General features: G+C 38.6%; 1 protein-coding gene across 1 annotated transcript in view; it reads right to left on the reverse strand.

The window, feature by feature from the left end:
- Positions 1-7,859, reverse strand: part of LOC125660289 (uncharacterized) — a 55,799-nt gene extending 47,940 nt beyond the window's left edge. Inside the window, exons 1-6 of the mRNA XM_056148946.1 lie at positions 7,714-7,859; positions 3,982-4,190; positions 3,065-3,171; positions 2,681-2,868; positions 2,186-2,277; positions 206-329 (exon numbers count right to left, since the gene is read on the reverse strand). Coding sequence (XP_056004921.1) covers positions 206-329; positions 2,186-2,277; positions 2,681-2,868; positions 3,065-3,171; positions 3,982-4,163 — 693 coding nt within the window. The 5' untranslated portion in view covers positions 4,164-4,190; positions 7,714-7,859. The remainder of the gene's footprint in view (positions 1-205; positions 330-2,185; positions 2,278-2,680; positions 2,869-3,064; positions 3,172-3,981; positions 4,191-7,713) is intronic.
- Positions 7,860-24,357: the final 16,498 nt, after the last annotated feature.

Here is a 24,357-nt window from a genome sequence, read left to right on the forward strand (position 1 = left end):
AAAATATCCGAGGATTCGAGATATCAAGGGTAAAATACAAAAAGAGTAAGTGGTTGGGACTTCTGAATCACTTCGACATATCCATGGTATTCGAGATATCAGTGTACGAGATATCTTAGTTTGACTGTACTCTATAAAATGTATGATAATATAATTTGTGACTGTTATGATATGTTACTTGTTTATGAGTATCATTAGATCTGACCTGTTTCTTTTCACTGTCCAAAGTGGACCATTCGTTTCCAAGAATTTTTGTGACCTCTGGAAATGTTAATTCCGGATTACTTTCTTTGATTTCTTGTCTTCTCTCAATGGCATACATCACATACCTAAAACATACATCACATACCTAAAACATACATCACATACCTAAAACATACATCACATACCTAAAACATACCAAAAACATACCTAAAACATACATCACATACATAAAACATACATCACATACATAAAACATACATCACATACCTAAAATATCAATGGAACATATCACATAATAAAATCATTACATGCAGCATACATCTAAAACATTACTAACATATATATCACACATTACATACACCACATATGAAATCATTTCTAACATACACCACATCCTAATACATTATTGACACACTACACATTACATACACCACATCCTTAAACATTATCAACATATCACACATTACATATACCACATCCTAAAACATTATTGATACACATCACATTATATACACCACATCCTAAAACATTATCAACATATCACACATTACATACACCACATCCTAAAACATTATTGACACACATCACATTATATACACCACATCCTAAACCATTACTGGTATACATCAGATACCTAAACCATCAATGGAATGGTACAACTTGTTTTTAATTTCCACAGTATTCAAGTAGCAAAAAAACGGTTGTGGTGTAGCTCAGTGATAGAGCATTCGCTTTGTAACTGGGAAATCGTGAGTTCGAGCCCAGTTCTGACATGTCATGGCCAAGTCAAACCTAAGATGTTGACATAGGTAGTGAATGCTCCTTCACCACATGCAATGCATTTAGAAGTGAGAATCACGGGTCCTTCAGATATGACCTTAAAAACGAAGGTCTTGTGTCGCAACAGGCATTGGCATGTTAAAGAACTCTCACTGCTACAGCCTTGAGCACTAAACATAGGTCTAAATTTGTGGTACTTCACCTACATCTGGTGATGTCTCAATATGAGTGAAAAATTCTCCACAGGACGTAAAACAAAACAAACAAACAAAACCATAAAATGTGTTTAAACCACCATAGTACCTCAGTCAGTAGAATGCTCACTTCATGTGCAGGATGCTTGGGTTCGATCTTAGACCATGATGAACCTGGGTCATTGAAATAGGCAGTGATCGTTCCTTTCATAAGTACTTCCCACTAGATGTAAATTTTGCAGTTTCAATCATTCCAAAGGCCGTAAACTGACCCTACATGAGGATGTGAGCGTATTATGAAGATGCCTGCAGATCAATTTCAAAAACTGTATGCATGTGGTTCTTGAGGAGAAGATTTCCAAAGAAGTTTCTTTATCTTACTTTGAAAAAAATTTGAACCCCATTGTGGCCCCACTCTGCCTTCAGGAGTCATTATCAAACACAAATCTTCATCATACAGTGTAAGAAGCTGCTGTGCAAGTTATGTCTTTTCTGGTCCATTGGCACCTCATAAGATTTTTAATGCTAATCCTTAGTTTTACAATGTACTGTCATTTAATTATCTCTCTTTTAAAGGGAATGTGGTTCCTCATTTTCATAACTTCACACACACACACCCCTCCCCCTCAATCACCTAAGGATGATTTGTGTTAAGTTTGGTTGAAATTGACTGCATTGTTTTAATGTGAAAAGTTTACAAATGACAGACAAATTTAAATCTAAAAAGCTCATTTGAGCATTCAGCTTAGATGAACTAAACATTACCATTCCTTATGATAAAAAACTTCAGTTGTTATCACATGACAGCTGACGCACAACGCTGGACACAAACCAATAGCAATAGATCAACTTAGTGACTCAGGTGACCTACATGTAACAACAACCATTATAAAATGTGAATCAGAGAGATCACTCAAACTGCTAAGATTTCTTCTGTATATTTGGTGTGCAGTGTCTCTGAAGTCCTTAAAACCAAAAATCACATCCTGTGTAGACATTGTACAAACCCTGTGAGTGGTGCTTTTGGTGCATTAACATTGGGGACATTTTTCCGCCTTTTTCCTTTTGGCCAGCCTCCTCTTTTCTTCTGCTCAGGTGGCTGTCAAGTATAAGTAAAGTAACCAGCATGGAAGAGAGGTCATCATTACATTGAGATATGCCATAACTAACTTCCAAAGCCGAAAGGAACAATGTTTATAATTAGGCTAATGCCACACTAAAACACACTGTCAATATTCGTATTGCACATTCTAGATAGAGAAATTTCAGATAGGCAGGACACGGATCAAATGATGGAACACATATTTGTCTTGAGGATACCCTAAACTGAGTATTTTACCAAATAATTTTCTCATACCATTGTTCCGACTATCTTTTAGATGAAGAAAACTCGCGCTCTGTCTTGAGATAATTGGGGTGTGTCTAGATGGGGAAGACCTAACTAATTATCTAGAAAACCTGAGTTTTAATATCTTTGATATTTAGATAAAAAAAAATCTCACCTTATCAGATTGCTTGCTTGTTGGGGATACTGTGATGTCATCAGCGTTGTCCAATAACTGTTCATTGGTGGTGTCTGAGATGTCCGTACTGTCCAGTCTCTCCCCAACATCTGTCTGTACTCCCAGTAATACCCCCATTCCCTGTGGATCCACCATTCCTTCCTGCTGGACACTGGTCAACAGTGGTCCTAATCAAAGTGTGTACAGTGAGAGAGCATTAACATGAGAACTGCTGGACACTGGTCAACAGCAGCCCTAATCAAAGTGTGTACAGAGAGAGAGCATTAACATATACAGCGAGAGCATTAACATGAGAACTGCCAAAAGTGGATTAAAAAAAACTTGGCTGTTGTGCCTCAGCTATGTAAAGAAAGAAAAAACTACCTGTTGCTGATGTTGTAAGCAGTTGTCTCCCTTGTAACTCTGGACTGGTTGATATCCCAGTGTAATTCAAGTTATTCATTTCATTGGAAACAGACAAGAACATGTTGCTGAAAAAAAAGTACAAAATGTTCCATGTAATATTCTATTTATCGTACACTGCACTTAGTTATTGTATGCAAATGTTATAGTGTTTTTGATCTTTTTTCAAAAATTGAAGTCCAGGCAATTTCATAAAATGTTATTCTTCTTATCACATGCAGGCTACCGTTTTTGCATTTTAATGGTATATCAAGGAATATTTGGTATATTACGTTACTATGGTACAGTAAAAACCTTGATACAATGATTTACTCAGGAAAAAACCGAGGTGCATTGATTTACTATAATGGTAAATTATTGCTAGTGATTTACTACAGTGAAAACTTTGATACATTGATCATAATTAGCGATATTAAAAACTCTCATACATTGAGTTACTACAGTAAAAACTTGGGTACATTGATTTTCCATGGTTGAAACTTTGATATGTTGATTGTTACGAGTATACATATATATATACTAATATATATATATTGTGTACTGTTTATTTTATTCTTTTTAATATCTTAAACAAGACACTGATTTTTTTAAAAAAACAACAATTTGTTTAAAACTTTGATATGTTGATTGTTACGACTATACATGTAATTTCACATAATTTCAGGATTGATACGCATTTTTGCACGCCGGTCTGATATGTGATATGCATTTTTGCACGCTGGTCTGATAGGTGATATGGATTTTCGGACTTGTCGTTGATATCGGCTATTGTGACATCATCTCTATCGTGTAGTGCAGAATCGGCATAATCATTACCAAGTATAATATATAAAATTATATCTATATATATATACACCCATGTGACTTCACTAACGTACCCTCTCTGTTCCAGGAGAACTATACCATTGGTGTCAGTGATAAGGTAGGCAGTTTGTGGCGTTTGCATCACATCATTTTTATCGGTCTCCTCTAGTGGACTGAGGGTGTTAATGGGGTCAGCAATACACCCATCTCCTGCATTTTCCACCGTGCATGTCATTGTCATCATATCTTGTTCCATGCTTGTTGAGTTGGGTTTTTTTGTTTTCTGAAATTGTAATAATTATCTTTTCTCAAAAAAGAATTATCAATGAGGCTTTATATATATCATGAAAATACCCCACAAGTCTGAAATCTGTGAACAAAATTGCAATTCTATGATATCAAAACTGAGAATTAGTCTATCAAAGAAATTAAACCTTTGCAGGGAAAACTAATAATTTTCAATCGTGAAATCAACCAATTTTCAAACTAAGATATATCAAATTCTTTTTTAAAAGACTAATTTTACTATCAATGTGTCCTTATATTCGTACTTTATTCAGTCATGCTTTTCTATCTATTTGTCTCTATGCATTTCTCCAACTTGCATTATTTTATTTTTCAATTTTGTTGACTGTCTGTTCTATGTGCTGTGCTGTGTCTTGTGTAAAAAACTGCGAACGATAGTATTATTATTATTATTATTATTATTATAGTATTAGTATTATTATTATTATTGTATTATTATTATTATTATTGTATTATTATTATTATAGTATTATTATTATTATTATTATTATAGTATTATTTCACCACCTACCTTCTGGTCAATTTTCAAAAGATATCATTTTTGTGAAAGGGTGGGGGTAAGTAATCTCAGCAAGATTCGTCAAGGCTGGATATTTGGACTGATACTACTTCTGGAAGAGACGTCAGTCCAAATATCCAGCCTCGATGAATCTTACCGAGAGTAGTAGGTGAGATATGCACATGGGATAATTGACACTAAATTGCGAGATTTTTTACAATTAAAAGTGTAAATATTTGGGGGGAGGGGGGGAACCAACTGTGGTACTCCATGCCAGGTATTCGGATACTAAAACACGAGTAGGTCACTAAGAACCGGATCAAAGATTTAAAATGTTGCTTATAGGGATAAGTACATATAAATCAACTTATGCATATATACATGTTTAAAAGGAAAATATAGAAAACGAAATTATAGAAAATGAAAACTGAAACCATACCTATGGAACATGAAAATTTTGGTTCAAATGTTGTCAATTCAAATACAACCACATGCACAGGTATTTCTCCATTTTGAATTTCGTGTACCCAAGTTCACATCATTCTGAGATGTTATATAAAATCTGTAAAAGCAAGTAAATCTTATTTTCTTAACCATATATAATCAGATTCCTCGATTAACGTGATTGTACCACGTCTCCTATGTTTGTGAATTTGCTAAACACCGACACTGAATATGACGTCACAGTGCACTGTTTTCAATATTGCGTTCTGTTTCCCACGTTCAATGAATATAGGTGGATTAAATATCTAACGTTAGGACGCTTTGATAGAGCTCTATATATTGCTTCACCCTTTAAAAACAATCACACCATAAGACATATTATTCACTAGGCCTATATCATCTTCACAAGTCAAGGGTTATTGATTCGTTACCTCGCACTAACCCTTGACATCAGTGACTATCAAAAAGTTGGGCTCGTTCTGATTGTTTCCACAAAAGAATGGTAACCAATGAGAATGCAGATCTATTTATTACAACACAAAGTGAGAGATTCAAATAAAATATGTGTATTGATTAGGGCTGAAACGATTCACCGAAATATTGATACTGTTCAATATAAATGCTCAATTCAATATTTGATTCATTGCCTCGATTTTCGGTTCGATACATTTATTACAAACGAGTTCAGTAAAATACATCAGTCTCAGCCAGTACATATTATTTCTACCTGCATGAGGGACAAAATAGCGTCAAATAATGTTCAAACTGTTGTTTACCTTTAGGTTGACGAAAATAATAATAAACTATATCAGTTTAAACTACAGCGAACAGGCATCTTACCGTTTGGCAGTTTTGCTTTTAAAATTATGATTTTGAATCTTGATAATAAATTTTTTATTCAATGTTATTATTGGTTTTTTCTGTAAATTGTATTGTATTGAAAGTATTGAATCGTGGCATAAGTATTGCAATATGTATCGTATCGTGAAGGAGGCATATCGTTTCAGCCCTAGTATTGATATCTACAGTTATGGCTATTTCAATCGTTTAAGCAATATTGTCTTAACCAAAAAGTTTCCAAAGTTTACCTACTATCAATAAATGTAATTAGTGGTGTAAATATTACAATTGTGCGTGTTTATCAATACAGCAGTATGACATCACATCATTTGTATCCATGTACACCACAACAAGATGCAGTGATTTCATTGGCTGTGGATTGCGTAATGGTCTTATGAGTCCAACTTTTAAATAGCGACTGATGTCAATGGTCAGTGCGAGGTAATGTTGAATCAATAACCCTTGACTTGTGAAGATGTCACTATCTATATATATTCAATCCTTTTTCAGTATATATAGTCTAGTAAAGTTAAAACTTGTTGATTTCTCAGAAGCTTCTGATAATAAAACGGTCTTGAGCAAACTGTTGAGTATTGAATATCCACTTACAACACGAAAAATTTGGTTAGAGCAAAGTACTATTATCACTAGGATGATTATTGAATTTATTTCTGTTGTGAACGTAATTGCATCGCATACAATCGCTTTCAGAGAGTGCAGTCTTCATGAAAACTCAGTGGTCTGAAGACCGAAGCCAGTGAATTTTACAGTCGGGTCAGTGAAAATTAAAAAGTCGGGTCAGTGAAAATTAAAATCAGAAAGTCCAATGGGCTTGTAGACTTTTTGCAAGTCACATTTAATATAATGTTAGATTTGGATATTATAAACGTCTTATTTGCTTAAATTTACCCTCAAAATAAAAAAAAATAGCACATAAAGTAAGTGTTTGCAGGACATCGTGGTTTGTTTATTTCGTAAAGAACGATAACTATACTTGTCATTGTCAAGATAACTTGTACGTTGATCACGTGAATATTAAACAAACAACTTGTTGAAACAACAAAAATGGCCACGTTCTGTATCGCACAGCACATCGGTAATTGCTGCTTTAATTGCATTGTCCAATTCAAATGAACTTCGTCAAGTGCAGTTATCTCTGATTTTATGCAATTTCTATAGTTTATAGAATTAATCAATCGTTTACATTTGATGTTAGTAGAGAAGGCTACATTGATGTTGGTAGAGAAGGCTACTTCCTAAGGTGCACTCAGGCTGTTTTCATGTTTGTGAAAAATACGTGAATTTGTAGTCTTGTTATTTGCAGGTGAAGAGAGAGAAAATACCATGTACGGTGTTGTTTTTCTGGAATCGACAGAAAGGATGTCTTAGGGTGGATATGAATACGAGTAATAACCATAGTTTCAGTAAATTAATTGTACAATTTTACAATGCATTCCATAATGTATGTGATAAACATATGAAGATTTAGGGGGCCAGTAAATTTCACTGTGGGCCAGTAAATTCAGACAGTTCACTGGTCCGACTGGCCAGCAAGTTTTAAATGTTTTCGTGAAGACTGAGAGTGAATATGTACTTATCCCAAAACGACATTTTTAAAATGATTTTAACAGTTTAAATCTTTGACCCGGTTCTTAGTCAAGGTAGTGTCCTACCCGCTTCTTAGTGTGCACTTGTGTCACATTAGACTCTATCTTACCTCAAACAATTCCTTACAGTAGCCTTGCTCAAATACAAAGTACCGATTAGTAGATTACTTTTTTTTCCTTTACGTTCGTACAACAAGCCTAAGTCAAGCTAGCGGACAATAAGCTAGCGGCCAATAAGGATTTTCCCTAATATTTATCGCTTAGAAAATGTACGTATAACGAACCCGACAAAAAAGTACTCTCAATATACGGCGCCTAGCGCCTAAACTAGGGCATGTGTCACTCAGGTGACCACAGGACATTTTAGGGCATTGACCCCTCTAATACATTCTGACCCCAAAAGGGTAAGTATAGGCACCGATTTGGGGCACGGCGGCGCCAAACATACCCTATCTAACTATATGCGATAGAGGTCTAGGTACGGCGCCTAGCGCCTAAACTAGGACTTGTGCCACTTAGGTGACCACAGGGCATTTTAGGGCATTGACCCCTCTAATACATTCTGACCCCAAAAGGGTAAGTATGGGCACCGATTTGGGGCACGGCGGCGCCAAATATACCCTATTTTTACTATCTAACTATATGCGGTAGGGGTCTAGGTACGGCGCCTAGCGCCTAAACTAGGACTTGTGCCACTTAGATGACCACAGGGCATTTTAGGGCATTGACCCCTCTAATACATTCTGACCCCAAAAGGGTAAGTATAGGCACCGATTTGGGGCACGGCGGCGCCAAACATACCCTATCTAACTATATGCGATAGAGGTCTAGGTACGGCGCCTAGCGCCTAAACTAGGACTTGTGCCACTTAGGTGACCACAGGGCATTTTAGGGCATTGACCCCTCTAATACATTCTGACCCCAAAAGGGTAAGTATGGGCACCGATTTGGGGCACGGCGGCGCCAAATATACCCTATTTTTACTATCTAACTATATGCGGTAGGGGTCTAGGTACGGCGCCTAGCGCCTAAACTAGGACTTGTGCCACTTAGATGACCACAGGGCATTTTAGGGCATTGACCCCTCTAATACATTCTGACCCCAAAAGGGTAAGTATAGGCACCGATTTGGGGCACGGCGGCGCCAAACATACCCTATCTAACTATATGCGATAGAGGTCTAGGTACGGCGCCTAGCGCCTAAACTAGGACTTGTGCCACTTAGGTGACCACAGGGCATTTTAGGGCATTGACCCCTCTAATACATTCTGACCCCAAAAGGGTAAGTATGGGCACCGATTTGGGGCACGGCGGCGGCGGCGCCAATATACCCTATTTTTACTATCTAACTATATGCGGTAGGGGTCTAGGTACGGCGCCTAGCGCCTAAACTAGGACTTGTGCCACTTAGATGACCACAGGGCATTTTAGGGCATTGACCCCTCTAATACATTCTGACCCCAAAAGGGTAAGTATAGGCACCGATTTGGGGCACGGCGGCGCCAAACATACCCTATCTAACTATATGCGATAGAGGTCTAGGTACGGCGCCTAGCGCCTAAACTAGGACTTGTGCCACTTAGGTGACCACAGGGCATTTTAGGGCATTGACCCCTCTAATACATTCTGACCCCAAAAGGGTAAGTATGGGCACCGATTTGGGGCACGGCGGCGCCAAATATACCCTATTTTTACTATCTAACTATATGCGGTAGGGGTCTAGGTACGGCGCCTAGCGCCTAAACTAGGACTTGTGCCACTTAGATGACCACAGGGCATTTTAGGGCATTGACCCCTCTAATACATTCTGACCCCAAAAGGGTAAGTATAGGCACCGATTTGGGGCACGGCGGCGCCAAACATACCCTATCTAACTATATGCGATAGAGGTCTAGGTACGGCGCCTAGCGCCTAAACTAGGACTTGTGCCACTTAGGTGACCACAGGGCATTTTAGGGCATTGACCCCTCTAATACATTCTGACCCCAAAAGGGTAAGTATGGGCACCGATTTGGGGCACGGCGGCGCCAAATATACCCTATTTTTACTATCTAACTATATGCGGTAGGGGTCTAGGTACGGCGCCTAGCGCCTAAACTAGGACTTGTGCCACTTAGATGACCACAGGGCATTTTAGGGCATTGACCCCTCTAATACATTCTGACCCCAAAAGGGTAAGTATAGGCACCGATTTGGGGCACGGCGGCGCCAAACATACCCTATCTAACTATATGCGATAGAGGTCTAGGTACGGCGCCTAGCGCCTAAACTAGGACTTGTGCCACTTAGGTGACCACAGGGCATTTTAGGGCATTGACCCCTCTAATACATTCTGACCCCAAAAGGGTAAGTATGGGCACCGATTTGGGGCACGGCGGCGCCAAATATACCCTATTTTTACTATCTAACTATATGCGGTAGGGGTCTAGGTACGGCGCCTAGCGCCTAAACTAGGACTTGTGCCACTTAGATGACCACAGGGCATTTTAGGGCATTGACCCCTCTAATACATTCTGACCCCAAAAGGGTAAGTATAGGCACCGATTTGGGGCACGCGGCGCCAAACATACCCTATCTAACTATATGCGATAGAGGTCTAGGTACGGCGCCTAGCGCCTAAACTAGGACTTGTGCCACTTAGGTGACCACAGGGCATTTTAGGGCATTGACCCCTCTAATACATTCTGACCCCAAAAGGGTAAGTATGGGCACCGATTTGGGGCACGGCGGCGCCAAATATACCCTATTTTTACTATCTAACTATATGCGGTAGGGGTCTAGGTACGGCGCCTAGCGCCTAAACTAGGACTTGTGCCACTTAGATGACCACAGGGCATTTTAGGGCATTGACCCCTCTAATACATTCTGACCCCAAAAGGGTAAGTATAGGCACCGATTTGGGGCACGGCGGCGCCAAACATACCCTATCTAACTATATGCGATAGAGGTCTAGGTACGGCGCCTAGCGCCTAAACTAGGACTTGTGCCACTTAGGTGACCACAGGGCATTTTAGGGCATTGACCCCTCTAATACATTCTGACCCAAAAGGGGTAGTATGGGCACCGATTTGGGGCACGGCGGCGCCAAATATACCTATTTTTACTATCTAACTATATGCGGTAGGGGTCTAGGTACGGCGCCTAGCGCCTAAACTAGGACTTGTGCCACTTAGATGACCACAGGGCATTTTAGGGCATTGACCCCTCTAATACATTCTGACCCCAAAAGGGTAAGTATAGGCACCGATTTGGGGCACGGCGGCGCCAAACATACCCTATCTAACTATATGCGATAGAGGTCTAGGTACGGCGCCTAGCGCCTAAACTAGGACTTGTGCCACTTAGGTGACCACAGGCATTTTAGGGCATTGACCCTCTAATACATTCTGACCCCAAAAGGGTAAGTATGGGCACCGATTTGGGGCACGGCGGCGCCAAATATACCCTATTTTACTATCTAACTATATGCGGTAGGGGTCTAGGTACGGCGCCCTAGCGCCTAAACTAGGACTTGTGCCACTTAGATGACCACAGGGCATTTTAGGCATTGACCCCTCTAATACATTCTGACCCCAAAAGGGTAAGTATAGGCACCGATTTGGGGCACGGCGGCGCCAAACATACCCTATCTAACTATATGCGATAGAGGTCTAGGTACGGCGCCTAGCGCCTAAACTAGGACTTGTGCCACTTAGGTGACCACAGGGCATTTTAGGGCATTGACCCCTCTAATACATTCTGACCCCAAAAGGGTAAGTATGGGCACCGATTTGGGGCACGGCGGCGCCAAATATACCCTATTTTTACTATCTAACTATATGCGGTAGGGGTCTAGGTACGGCGCCTAGCGCCTAAACTAGGACTTGTGCCACTTAGATGACCACAGGGCATTTTAGGGCATTGACCCCTCTAATACATTCTGACCCCAAAAGGGTAAGTATAGGCACCGATTTGGGGCACGGCGGCGCCAAACATACCCTATCTAACTATATGCGATAGAGGTCTAGGTACGGCGCCTAGCGCCTAAACTAGGACTTGTGCCACTTAGGTGACCACAGGGCATTTTAGGGCATTGACCCCTCTAATACATTCTGACCCCAAAAGGGTAAGTATGGGCACCGATTTGGGGCACGGCGGCGCCAAATATACCCTATTTTTACTATCTAACTATATGCGGTAGGGGTCTAGGTACGGCGCCTAGCGCCTAAACTAGGACTTGTGCCACTTAGGTATACTTGACACGTTTCCCTAAATTATTTCATAAATTTTTACACATGTAATATCCCTTCAAAAATGAGATATTTTTATTTTTTGACAAAGTTGACCGGGTCTATAGTGCGAAACTATCCCTTTCACACCGTGCCAAATCTGATGTACATTAATTCGTACGAATATTTGTCGTGTATCAATGAATACTCGATAGACCAGTGTTTGATGTTTGAAATGAAATGGGCCCTGTTTGAGGACCCACGTGGTTGGCGCAGACACGTGTCTTTGTTATGACTTACGTAAAAATCATAAATATGTTCAATTATACAATGAGAGAAAAATTAATCATGTCTAATAATGTAAAATAAATTTGGATTTTTTCAGCAATGCCGTATTAATTCTATGTATAAACACCAAAGTAGTTTTATGCAAAGTACCACGTTTTACAATCACTTTATTAGCATGACCAGGGGTGGATCCAGAAATTGGGGTTAGAAGGCGCAACTTCATGATGCAGGGGAGGGGGGGGGGAGGGGGGTGCACCTTGAGACCCCCAGTGGGTCCAGGGCTAAGCCCTGGTGGAGGCTCCCGGAACCTCCTAGATTTTACGGATTTTACAGATTTTATTGGGCTTCAAATATGTCTTCTATGTGGAAATGTTTACTATTTTCTGTCATTTTTGATATCAACAAAATGACGCAAATTTTAAGGGGTTTTGGAAAAAATGTAAGTTCTCCCAATAAAAGTAATTCAATAAATCAAAAGATTTTGTCATTTACTGCTCTGAGAGAGGAATGAATTATTGCTTTTTTTATCGTTTATATTTTTCTAAACAAGAGACCACGATTTACCTTAAATCCGCCACTAATGACCCCCTCCCCAACGTACTAGATTGTTATTTCTAAATCATCGGAGGATGTTCTATTTCAGAACGGAATTGTTTAAATTCTTGATACTCCATTTGAAAATTTAGCAGAACGTAGTATTCATCATTCCACGGAATTGTGTGACATGTGCACTTCCAGCATATGTAGATATTGATATAAAAATAACAGATTTATATGAAGTAAACCTAATTATAAGTAAATTTTGAAAGATGATGGACATAATGTATTTAGATATGTATTTAGGAATTTCATCGCACAATATTCGTTTTTTTTTTCAATGCTGCTGTTCTATGGAGCGCCAAATTAACATACACTCAAATAATTGAAGATATCTTATTCAATTATTGCTCTCTTTAATTGAATTAATGCGCGCATTAAATCAATTATTGCTTTCATCAAATGAATTAATGCACGCTTCAATTCAATTATTGCTCTCCTCAAATGAATTAATGCGCGCATCCATTGAATTAATGAGAGCAATAATTGATTTAATGTGCACATTAATTCAATTATTGCTCTCTTCAATTCAATTGATGCGCGCATCAATTTCGTAGAAATATTGCTCGCAATAATTAATTTAGAGCTCGATATAAATAATTTGATGATCTCTTTAATTCAATTGAAGATATCTTTAATTATTTACAATGCTTTTGTACAAGGAATTAATGCGCGCATCAATTCTTTAAAAGAGAGCAACGATTCAATTAAAGAGATCATTAATTCAATTTTGGATATGTTGAGTTGAAGATATCTTTAATTATATAGTTGCTCTCTCTAAAAGAATTATTGCTCTCTTCAAATAAATTAAAGATATTAATTCAATTGAAGAGATCCATATTAGAATTAATGCGCGCATTAAATCAATTATTGCTCTTATCAAATGATTTAATGCGCACAATATATCAATTATTGCTCTCTTCAATGAAATTGTAGCGCATCAATTCAATTGTCGATAGCATTAATTCATTTGAAGAGATCATTAATTAAATCAAAGTGCACATCAATTCAGCTGAAGAATTATTGCTATCATCAATTCAATTAATGCGAGCAATAATTCAGAATTGAAGATATCATTAATTATTTGAAGAGATCTTTTAATTAAATTGTTGCGCGCATCAAATGAATTGATGATATCTTCAAATAATTGAAGATATCTTCCATTATTTCAGTTTATGTTAATATGGCGCTCCATACTGTTCAGACCTATCAATATCAAAAGAGTAGTGTGACTCATGTCATATTAATAAATGTTATATCAGCAAAACTATGCCAGTAAACACGCTCAAAATCAACGTTATTTTCTATAAAGGATACTGACACAAATATTTGCAAGGTTTGAAAATTTAGGAAATTGTAAAACATTTATTTCAATTTCAAAACATTATTGTATGTCACTTTGCAATTATTAAGAGATAAGTATATTTTAATAAAAGTAAATGAAAAGTTAACCAGAGGATTCTTAAGAGCTACTTACTCAGACCTACATTTTTGCAGTTACTCCCCTTACACCGGAAGTTGGTGGCGCGCTTACCATTGCGGTCCTAAATAGTAAAGCTTACGTTACCAAATTCTTCATTATGCTTAGTTTTAACAGGTTGTATTATATCTATGATAAAAACAAGGTTTACTTTCTCCATTTTTATGGAGAAAACTTTTGAAAATGTGCACTTCGTATCACTCAATCACTGCCACGCAGGAGCGTAACTTCAATTGATGATGATGATGATGATGACGATGATGATAATTATATATATATATATATATATATATATATATATATTCTACATGGCATCAAGATGATAGAAAATTATAGGAACATGTCTGAATTACTTCAGTGTACATTTCAGATATGATAGATTATTTTTGTTGGCTTTCATATGAAACTGGAGAAGGGTCCATTAACCCCTTACGTGGCAGATACGCAATTTTACGCATCTCTGATAGAGTAGGTGGAAGATTTATTTAAAGTCTAAAATTAAGGGTTCTCGGAGATGGTCCCCCGAAACACCCCTCCCGCACCTAACCCTCGCCACCTTCGGCGCTTCAGTGAAACTTTCGGTTCTACACATTTTAACAGTCCTAGCTACGACTCGGCTGAAGTTAGCAGCCACAAACCAGCATCCAATAAGACCATAAAAGCTATCAGCCAATAAGAAAGTTCAACAAAGTACTTCGAGTACTCAGACGGAATACTAAAAGGTAACACATCATAAATCAGAATTGATAATTTTTCAAACAATTAATTAACAAATTTTTAATTACCAAGTTTCATACTTGAAGGCTATTGAGCTCACCTGAAAGTTCCTGACGTTACATCACATGAACGTTAATAAGAAAATAATGATTGAAGAGTCCACAAAAGGAGTATGCAGACAAGGAAGTGGACCCCTACGACTATCATTTTTCGCCCTCGGTTTGGGGTTGTAGGGGTACCTCCTGGGGCCACCAAACGGTGAGACCACTTAAGACCTCTCTAATAAATGACTATATGGTGTTGGAATAAAACAAAAATGACAAAAGACTAGAGAACAATGAAGTCAAACATATAGAACCTTTAAAAGGGGTCACATAGGCCTCTGAGGGTAAATAATCTCACCTTAAAGTTCCTAGTTTTACTTTATGTAGGGTCTTAATGATGGCTAATAACAACTTAATCTTTGAAGAGTCCACAAAAAGATTATGCAGACAAGAAAGGGGACCCCTCCCCTAGGCTATTATCTTCCACCCTCAGTTTGGGGCGGTAGGGGTACCACCTTGGTCCTACCAGGATCAGGGCCCCTATTCAGACTTCCCTAATAATTGAATATTGGGTGATTAAAGAATAGAAAGCTGATAGACGGGTAGAAAACAACAGTCAAACATATAGAACGCTTAAAAGGGTCACATAGGGTATAAAGTACAATTGAGCTCACCTGAAAGTTCCTAATTTTACGTCATGTAGGGTCATAATGAAGGTTAATAACAACTTAATGTTTGAAGAGTCCGCTAAAAGGGTATACAGGCAAGAAAAGGGACCCCCTGGGGTAACATTTTCCGCCCTCAATTTGGGGCTGTTGGGGTCGCACCATGTGCCTTCCGAGTCTCGGTCCATTTTCAGACCTCTTTAATCATTGACTGTGGTGTACTTTATCGATGCCAAACTCCAGGCCATGGACGTATATCTATGGGTGATTGCAAAGTTGTAGTTTCCATGCAGTGCGCTGGTCCGCCGCATAATCCAGGAATTGAAACTTAATTGTACAGATTCTACATGTAGTAACAAAGAAAGAGATCGACGGGTATATCGAATAATGAAACTGTTGGCATGTATTCTATATACACTGAATTTACATTTGTTTAAAACAAGTAAAGAATTACCCATAATTCTCAATAAAACCAATTAAATAAAGACTAAGAGGAATACATTCTCAAAAATGAAATATGAACAACCAGAAACTTCTTTAGGTCATAGAGATAATTTCCATAAAAATTATTGAAATAATGTATATTTGGGGCCTCCGTGCCCCAAAATGGTGCCTCTATTAACCTTTTGAGGTAAGTTCCTATTAAAAAGGCCAATACCCTGAATGCCCTGTGGTCATCTGAGTGGCACAAGTCCTAGTTTGGGCGCTAGGCTCCCAACTTAAAGCTCTATCGTATTGTTTGAAAGTGCACAATAACTTGTTTCAATCCCTCATATCTAGTAAATGGAATCTGAATTGAGTAATCATTTGTGATACTCTGGTAGCTGATAAATTGCCTTTTGTATCTAATAAATCATGTACATGTATTTTATGAAACCCTTTGTCATATCTTGTGGAATCTTTGTGAGAATGTCAACAAATCAACTGAATATGAACGATACAACACTGGCATCCTCATTGCATTTCACAAGCTAACATGCAGAACACAATGCTTTTTCCATACAATGTCATATTTATTATCAAAATGAATACTCATTGTATCTGAAATACACGAGGAAATTTAATGAAGAACTTAATAATATTAAATGATACAGTTTTTCTCCTTTACGCCATTCGAGTAAATTTTGACTTAGTTAATTAACTACCTTAGCAATACAACGACGTCAAAATGACGTTACAATGTAAATGCATTCATTTCATTGCTATATTTAGAAGCCCGTAGAAAGAAAGCGCGTAGAGGAAATTGGATAAAATTAATTGTTTTAGAAAGCAGATTTTGAAGCCTTTTGACCCCCAAAAGATTTTAAATTTTGGAAACAGGGCCATTTTTCATGATTTCTGGCTTTAGTTTTTATAAGTTGCTATATCCACTGTAAACTTGGTTTGGGAATTTTGATAGAAATAAACTTTTCACCATTGTAATTTATCCTATGGGAGAAATATATCTTTTTGACCATTGGGTTATTTCTTACTAAATAGCTGTAAGCCTGTTATCAAAATTAAGCTTTATTATACCTCGAACTGTGAATGGTTCTCTTCTCTATTGTAATCCAGTATGACTACAGAAAGTATCTTCAGTATTAATTATAGAGCCAATCCAAACAGATTTGGTTTTGGAAATATTGGGTTTTAAACCTGAAAATTTAGAAAATTGAAATAGTAGATCAAGAGCACTTTTTAGACTTTTTTCTAATCCATCCAAAAATAAAACTGTGTCATTTGCATATTGTATTAAACAAATTCTTTCTTTATTTTAATGCCCCTGATATTTTTGTTTTGTAGTATCATATGGCCTAAATTTCGACACAAAGGTTGAATAAATAAGGAGATATTGGATCACCTTGACGACAACCGCTGCCAATTTTAAAGAATTATGAAAAAACACCGTTTTGAATAACACATAATTTAGCTTTATTGTATAACACTGATACCCATTTGATAAGATCACGGCCAAAATTTTAAAAACAATATGGTTTTGTACATAAAAAAATATATTTACGGTGCCTTTGCTTACCCTTTTCAGGTCAGATCATATTAGGGAGTTGAATACCTAAATTGGGCTGTAATCACATGTGTGGCACAAGTCCAAGTTTAGGCGGTTCATCTAGGCACCCTAACTAAACCTCTATTGCATAGAGTCATATAGTGCAAATAGGATATATTTGGCGTCTCCCTACCCCAAAATAGTGCCAATACTTACCCTTTTGAGGCCAGATCCTATTAGAGGGGTCAAAGCCCTAAAACACCCTGTGGTCACTTGAGTGGCACAAGTCCTAGTCCTAGATCCCTATCGCATATAGTCAAATAGTAAAAATAGGGTATATTTGGCGCCGCCGTGCCCCAAATCGGTGCCTATACTTACCCTTTTGGGGTCAGAATCTATTAGAGGGGTCAATACCCTAAAATGCCCTGTGGTCACCTAAGTGGCACAAGTCCTAGTTTAGGCGCTAGGCGCCGTACCTAGACCCCTACCGCATATAGTTAGATAGTAAAAATAGGGTATATTTGGCGCCGCCGTGCCCCAAATCGGTGCCTATACTTACCCTTTTGGGGTCAGAATGTATTAGAGGGGTCAATGCCCTAAAAAGCCCTGTGGTCACCTAAGTGGCACAAGTCCTAGTTTAGGCGCTAGGCGCCGTACCTAGACCCCTACCGCATATAGTTAGATAGGGTATATTTGGCGTCGCCGTGCCCCAAATCAGTGCCTATACTTACCCTTTTGGGGTCAGAATGTATTAGAGGGGTCAATGCCCTAAAATGCCCTGTGGTCATCTAAGTGGCACAAGTCCTAGTTTAGGCGCTAAGCGCCGTACCTAGACCCCTACCGCATATAGTTAGATAGTAAAAATAGGGTATATTTGACGCCGCCGTTCCCCAAATCGGTGCCTATACTTACCCTTTTGGGGTCAGAATCTATTAAAGGGGTCAATGCCCTAAAATGCCCTGTGGTCACCTAAGTGGCACAAGTCCTAGTTTAGGCGCTAGGCGCCGTACCTAGACCCCTACCGCATATAGTTAGATAGGGTATATTTGGCGCCGCCGTGGCCCAAATCGGTGCCTATACTTACCCTTTTGGGGTCAGAATGTATTAGAGGGGTCAATGCCCTAAAATGCCCTGTGGTCATCTAAGTGGCACAAGTCCTAGTTTAGGCGCTAGGCGCCGTACCTAGACCCCTACCGCATATAGTTAGATAGTAAAAATAGGGTATATTTGGCGCCGCCGTGCCCCAAATCGGTGCCTATACTTACCCTTTTGGGGTCAGAATGTATTAGAGGGGTCAATGCCCTAAAATGCCCTGTGGTCACCTAATTGGCACAAGTCCTAGTTTAGGCGCTAGGCGCCGTACCTAGACTCCTACCGCATATAGTTAGATAGGGTATATTTGGCGCCGCCGTGCCCCAAATCGGTGCCTATACTTACCCTTTTGGGGTCAGAATCTATTAGAGGGGTCAATACCCTAAAATGCCCTGTGGTCACCTAAGTGGCACAAGTCCTAGTTTAGGCGCTAGGCGCCGTACCTAGACCCCTATCGCATATAGTTAGATAGTAAAAATAGGGTATGTTTGGCGCCGCTGTGCCCCAAATCGGTGCCTATACTTACCCTTTTGGGGTCAGAATCTATTAAAGGGGTCAATGCCCTAAAATTCCCTGTAGTCACCTAAGTGACACAAGTCCTAGTTTAGGCGCTAGGCGCCGTACCTAGACCCCTACCGCATATAGTTAGATAGTAAAAATAGGGTATATTTGGCGCCGCCGTGCCCCAAATAGGTGCCTATACTTACCCTTTTGGGGTCAGAATCTATTAGAGGGGTCAATGCCGTAAAATGCCCTGTGGTCACCTAAGTGGCACAAGTCCTAGTTTAGGCGCTAGGCGCCGTACCTAGACTCCTACCGCATATAGTTAGATAGGGTATATTTGGCGCCGCCGTGCCCCAAATCGGTGCCTATACTTACCCTTTTGGGTTCAGAATGTATTAGAGGGGTCAATGCCCTAAAATGCCCTGTGGTCACCTAAGTGGCACAAGTCCTAGTTTAGGCACTAGGCGCCGTACCGAGACCCCTACCGCATATAGTTAGATAGTAAAAATAGGGTATAATTGGCGCCGCCGTGCCCCAAATCGGTGCCTATACTTACCCTTTTGGGGTCAGAATGTATTAGAGGGGTCAATGCCCTAAAATGTCCTGTGGTCACCTGAGTGACACATGCCCTAGTTTAGGCGCTAGGCGCCGTATATTGAGAGTACTTTTTTGTCGGGTTCGTTATACGTACATTTTCTAAGCGATAAATATTAGGAAAAATCCTTATTGGCCGCTAGCTTATTGTCCGCTAGCTTGACTTTAGTGTACAACAAATTAATACAGGATGACAGCTGTACGGCGTTAAATTTAGAGTATATCTGAAGAATACGATATTTTCCGGATATTATTATCCCCCCCCCCCTTAATTTTCTTTCTACCTTCTACGAACAACAAATCATAATATGTTTAGGTTTCTTTAAAGTATTGCGTTTATAACAGCCAATTTTTTCAATTTATATGCAAAAATTAGTTATTTTGACATGCAAAGTATAAGACATATAGGCCGATTGCCCCCCCCCCCCCCTCCTATTTTGATAGTAGTACTGATCCTATTTTGATAGTAGTACTGAATGGTAAGAATAAAAATGTAAGTTTAATCTGAAGAATTACCCCCCCCCCCCCCAACCTCACACGATGAGGATTTTGAAGTTTGGGCATAAAAACATCTGTTAGATATTTGCTTGTGAAGGAGTTTTAGATAATTGAAATGCCACTGTATCCCCCCTCCCCCCCCCCCCCCCCCTCAACTGCTACGCTTTAAAGGGAAAAAAAAGCGGTGTTACATATACGTGACGGTACATTGTCCATAAGTTTGTTATTGCCGGAATAGTGAAAGGTGTAAAAATTGCTAGCAATACGTTGAATTCTATAACATACCGTATGAGTATGAATAAAATTGTTACATTAATCATCGCAAGTATGTCAATTGTAAATGAAAGCAAATCGACCGTTCCAGTATACATTTCTTCGAAAACGCTTTGTACATAATTAATTCATGATAACTTTGTGATTTGATTTTGATCTCATTACTTAGCGCACACGTGTAATAACTCATATTTCATAAATCTTGATGGTATATACTTTGCAAATAACTTGGGGAGAGGGTCCGGACACCCCCCACCCACCTTCCGACTCCCTATAGATCCGCATATGGTATGGCTGAAAGAAGAATGTCATAATTTTATGCAATGTATAACCTTAATTTTCATTGTGAAATCATAATTGTTGAACATATTAGACAGTAGATCTTGATCATTAAAAGTGAAAAACAAAATTGGGAGGTGTGTGTGAATCACTGGACAAAAACTATGCCAATATAAACACATTCGCAATAATGAGTTTAAAATTTTGAAATCATGAACGTCTTGGGTCAACTATTCGGCATGACGGATTACGAAATGATCAAATTTTTTACTGTACATGATATGAATAAATATAACATAACTAATGCACACAATTATTCAAATAATGTTTTTAAAAAGTCCTTCCTCTATGTAATTATTTAATTGTCATTTCCCGACTAAATTAAGATGATGTACTGACATCACAATGCTTCACAGTACTTAAAGTGAGAATGAGCACAAACAAGAGGTGTAACAGTTTGAAAACAAATTTAATCTTAATTTCAACACCAAGAACATATCTATATAAGCATTTACAAAGTACCAACAAATCCTTTAAAATTACGTTTTTTATCTTCAGAAATTTTCTTTAGAAAGTCTATCTTTTAATATTCCAAAAAATCTCAGAATGCGCTTTCTCCAGGTTTTCCGTGGTCGCGACACACGGGGTTCTTCCGCAGGAGAAAGTCCCGTGGTGCAGATAAATCTAAACTGTAAAGGCTTTGGTTTCGCAGACTTGGTCTCCTCTTCTGTGCTTTGGGTGGAATCCTGGGTATCTGGTGCAAGTTTAAAGCTTTTTACGCCTGATAAAAACAGCTTTCGAGGAATGAACTTGCATATTTTCTCTGATTCTAATGCAGTAAGCTCCCCAGATTTGTCTAGTCTACCTGTGAATGACTTGGTTTTCTGTTTAAACTCTTGTAATTTCACGGGTTTCATTAATTCGGCATATTTTTGTAGACATTCGTTTTCCTGGCTCTCATCTGAAGTGTGAACATTTTTTGTTTCTTCCATAACACTGTCGTCATCCTGATCTAGTTTCTGGACTGTTATATCATCGCGAACTATTGCACATGCCTTTTCTATAATACTCAGGATGTATGCTGCAACATCCTCTGTTTTGATACCAAGTTCTCCGCCACTGATCTCGGGAATAGAATGTGTGATTTGTCCGTTCTCTGCCTCAACATTCAGTATAGTCCATTCGCTGTCAATGGTTGCTGCGTTAAACACTGCCTTTTCAGTCTCTATGCTTTTCTCAAGGGCATTTCTTTTCAGTTTCTTCGGTTTGTGTAATTGCACGAAATAGTCATCATTAGCCCACGACGGCAACAATGAATTATCAGCTATTAAAACTTCAATCTTTGATATCGTATCCTTAACCTGTTCATGAGGTACGAAGTCATTTTTCAAAGCACTGTCGTCAGCCATAGAACTGAAAACATTTCCATACACCATCCTTTGATTTTCCATTTGCATTCCTTTTAGAATGTATCGCCTCCAAGAAAGCGCATAGTAGTGACAGTATGTTTATGTTTCGTCGCAAGGGGGGGGGGGGGGGGGGGATTTGTTACGTCGTACACATTATGACGTGTAATACACTGTGACGTTATCATTCGGTGACGTTTTAGATATTCACAAAGAAAGAAGTTATGTAGGCTAGTATGTTTCTGGAGGGTTAAGAAATCCAAACATGTAGGCTAGTTAATCTAAATATGTAACCGTGGTATTTCTCAGTTTTAGTTATGTATTTTTGTAACTCGGGGGATGTAAGTTCTCAGTGTTGTAGTCTTCATTTATGTAGCCTAATTGTTTGATTTATCATTTTACATTTCTCTTTATAAAACTGTATCGTTATACGCGATCAACCTTACAGTATTTCCGTTTGTAGACTTCAGAATCTCTGCATCAGCCACCTGCATGACTATTGATAATTTAAGCATCACCAATCTGATTAAAATCTTACCTCAAGACCATAAACTAGAATAGACGTAAGTCTAAATTTCAAATTCAGCTAAGTTTTAAAATAATATTCATAAACAAATGAAAACGTCAGTATAGATAAGATAAATCTATTTCAATTTTGTGTCCGACGAAAGAAATTTCAAAAAAGATTGCAACAGTAACGTTAACCACAAACTGCAAAGTAGATGTAGATGTGGACACGTGACGCAGAGGGGGGAAACAAGTAGTGCATACATACGAATTGCAAATCAGGTATACAGAAGTAAATGGGCAAGAGTGTTATACCAACATATGAATAATAAACTACAAGAATATGTTTCCATTTCATTTTTTATATATATATATATATATATATATATATATATATATATATATATATATATATAAACCTGCAATTTTTTATCTGTACTAGATGCAAGGTGAAGATAACGAACAGTGATCGATCTCATAACTCCTATAAGTAATACAAATACATAGTTGGGCAAACACGGACCCCTGGACACACCAGAGATGGGATCAGGTGCCTAGGAGGAGTTAGCATCCCCTGTTGACCGGTCACACCCGCCGTGAGCCCTATATCCTGATCAGGTAAACGGAGTTATCCGCAGTCAAAATCAGTGTGCCAAGAACGGTTTAACAATCGGCCGGTATGAAACACGTCAAACAGCATTTGACCCCATGATAGGTTGTATTGACGAACTAGATCGTTATAACGACCATAGAATTTGCGAAATGCTGACTTCAATCGAGACTGTTGAAACCCCTGTACCATCAACTTGTTAGTCAGCATCTTCGCAAGCCAAGTGTTTTCGGTCCGCTTCGCTCCCTTGTGGGAAGCGAAGCGGACCGAAAACACTTGGCTTGCGAAGATGGTTTGTCAGTAGCTTACCTCGATTTAAAAACTTACTATACGCAGAACAAGCTCTTGCATATCGAATCAGTTGAGATATGTAAACACCATATGCAGGTGATAATGGAATATTGCTACATAAATATGGGAAGTTGACGATGGAGATGCTGAAATCATCCCTTTTGTCATACAGTTGAGTTGTCAGTTTGCCGTTAATGTATACTTTCAATAAAATATCTAAGTATGAAGCAGAAGTGGACGACTCTGTGGTGTCCTTTATTTCGAGCTCACAGGGATATATCAAATCGACATATGAATGAAAGTTATTATTGTTAATAGACAAAACGTCATCGATATATCGAAATGTCGAATTGAAGGCCACAACGAGAGATTTTTTTCTTCTTACGTAGAAGTTTTTGAATAAATTCTGCTTCATATGAATATAAAAACAGGTCAGCTAACAAAGGAGCACAATTCGTGCCCATGGGAATTCCAACAGACTGTTGGAAGACCTGATCACCAAAGACCACGAAGATATTGTCAACGAGGAACTCTAGCATATTTTTTATTTCAACTTCAGAGTAGTTGTGCGTGGAATCAGAGTGGTGTTTAACAAAATAAGTTTTTGAATGTCTGATCACTAGATATGAATATTTCCGTTTTCCATTTTTGTTGAAGAAGCAACTGTCTATGATATCAAAAAGTCTAGTCGATCTTTAATTTATCGTGAGGAATGGT

This window comes from Ostrea edulis, chromosome 9 (assembly GCF_947568905.1).
Source record: "Ostrea edulis chromosome 9, xbOstEdul1.1, whole genome shotgun sequence".
Taxonomy (NCBI): domain Eukaryota; kingdom Metazoa; phylum Mollusca; class Bivalvia; order Ostreida; family Ostreidae; genus Ostrea; species Ostrea edulis.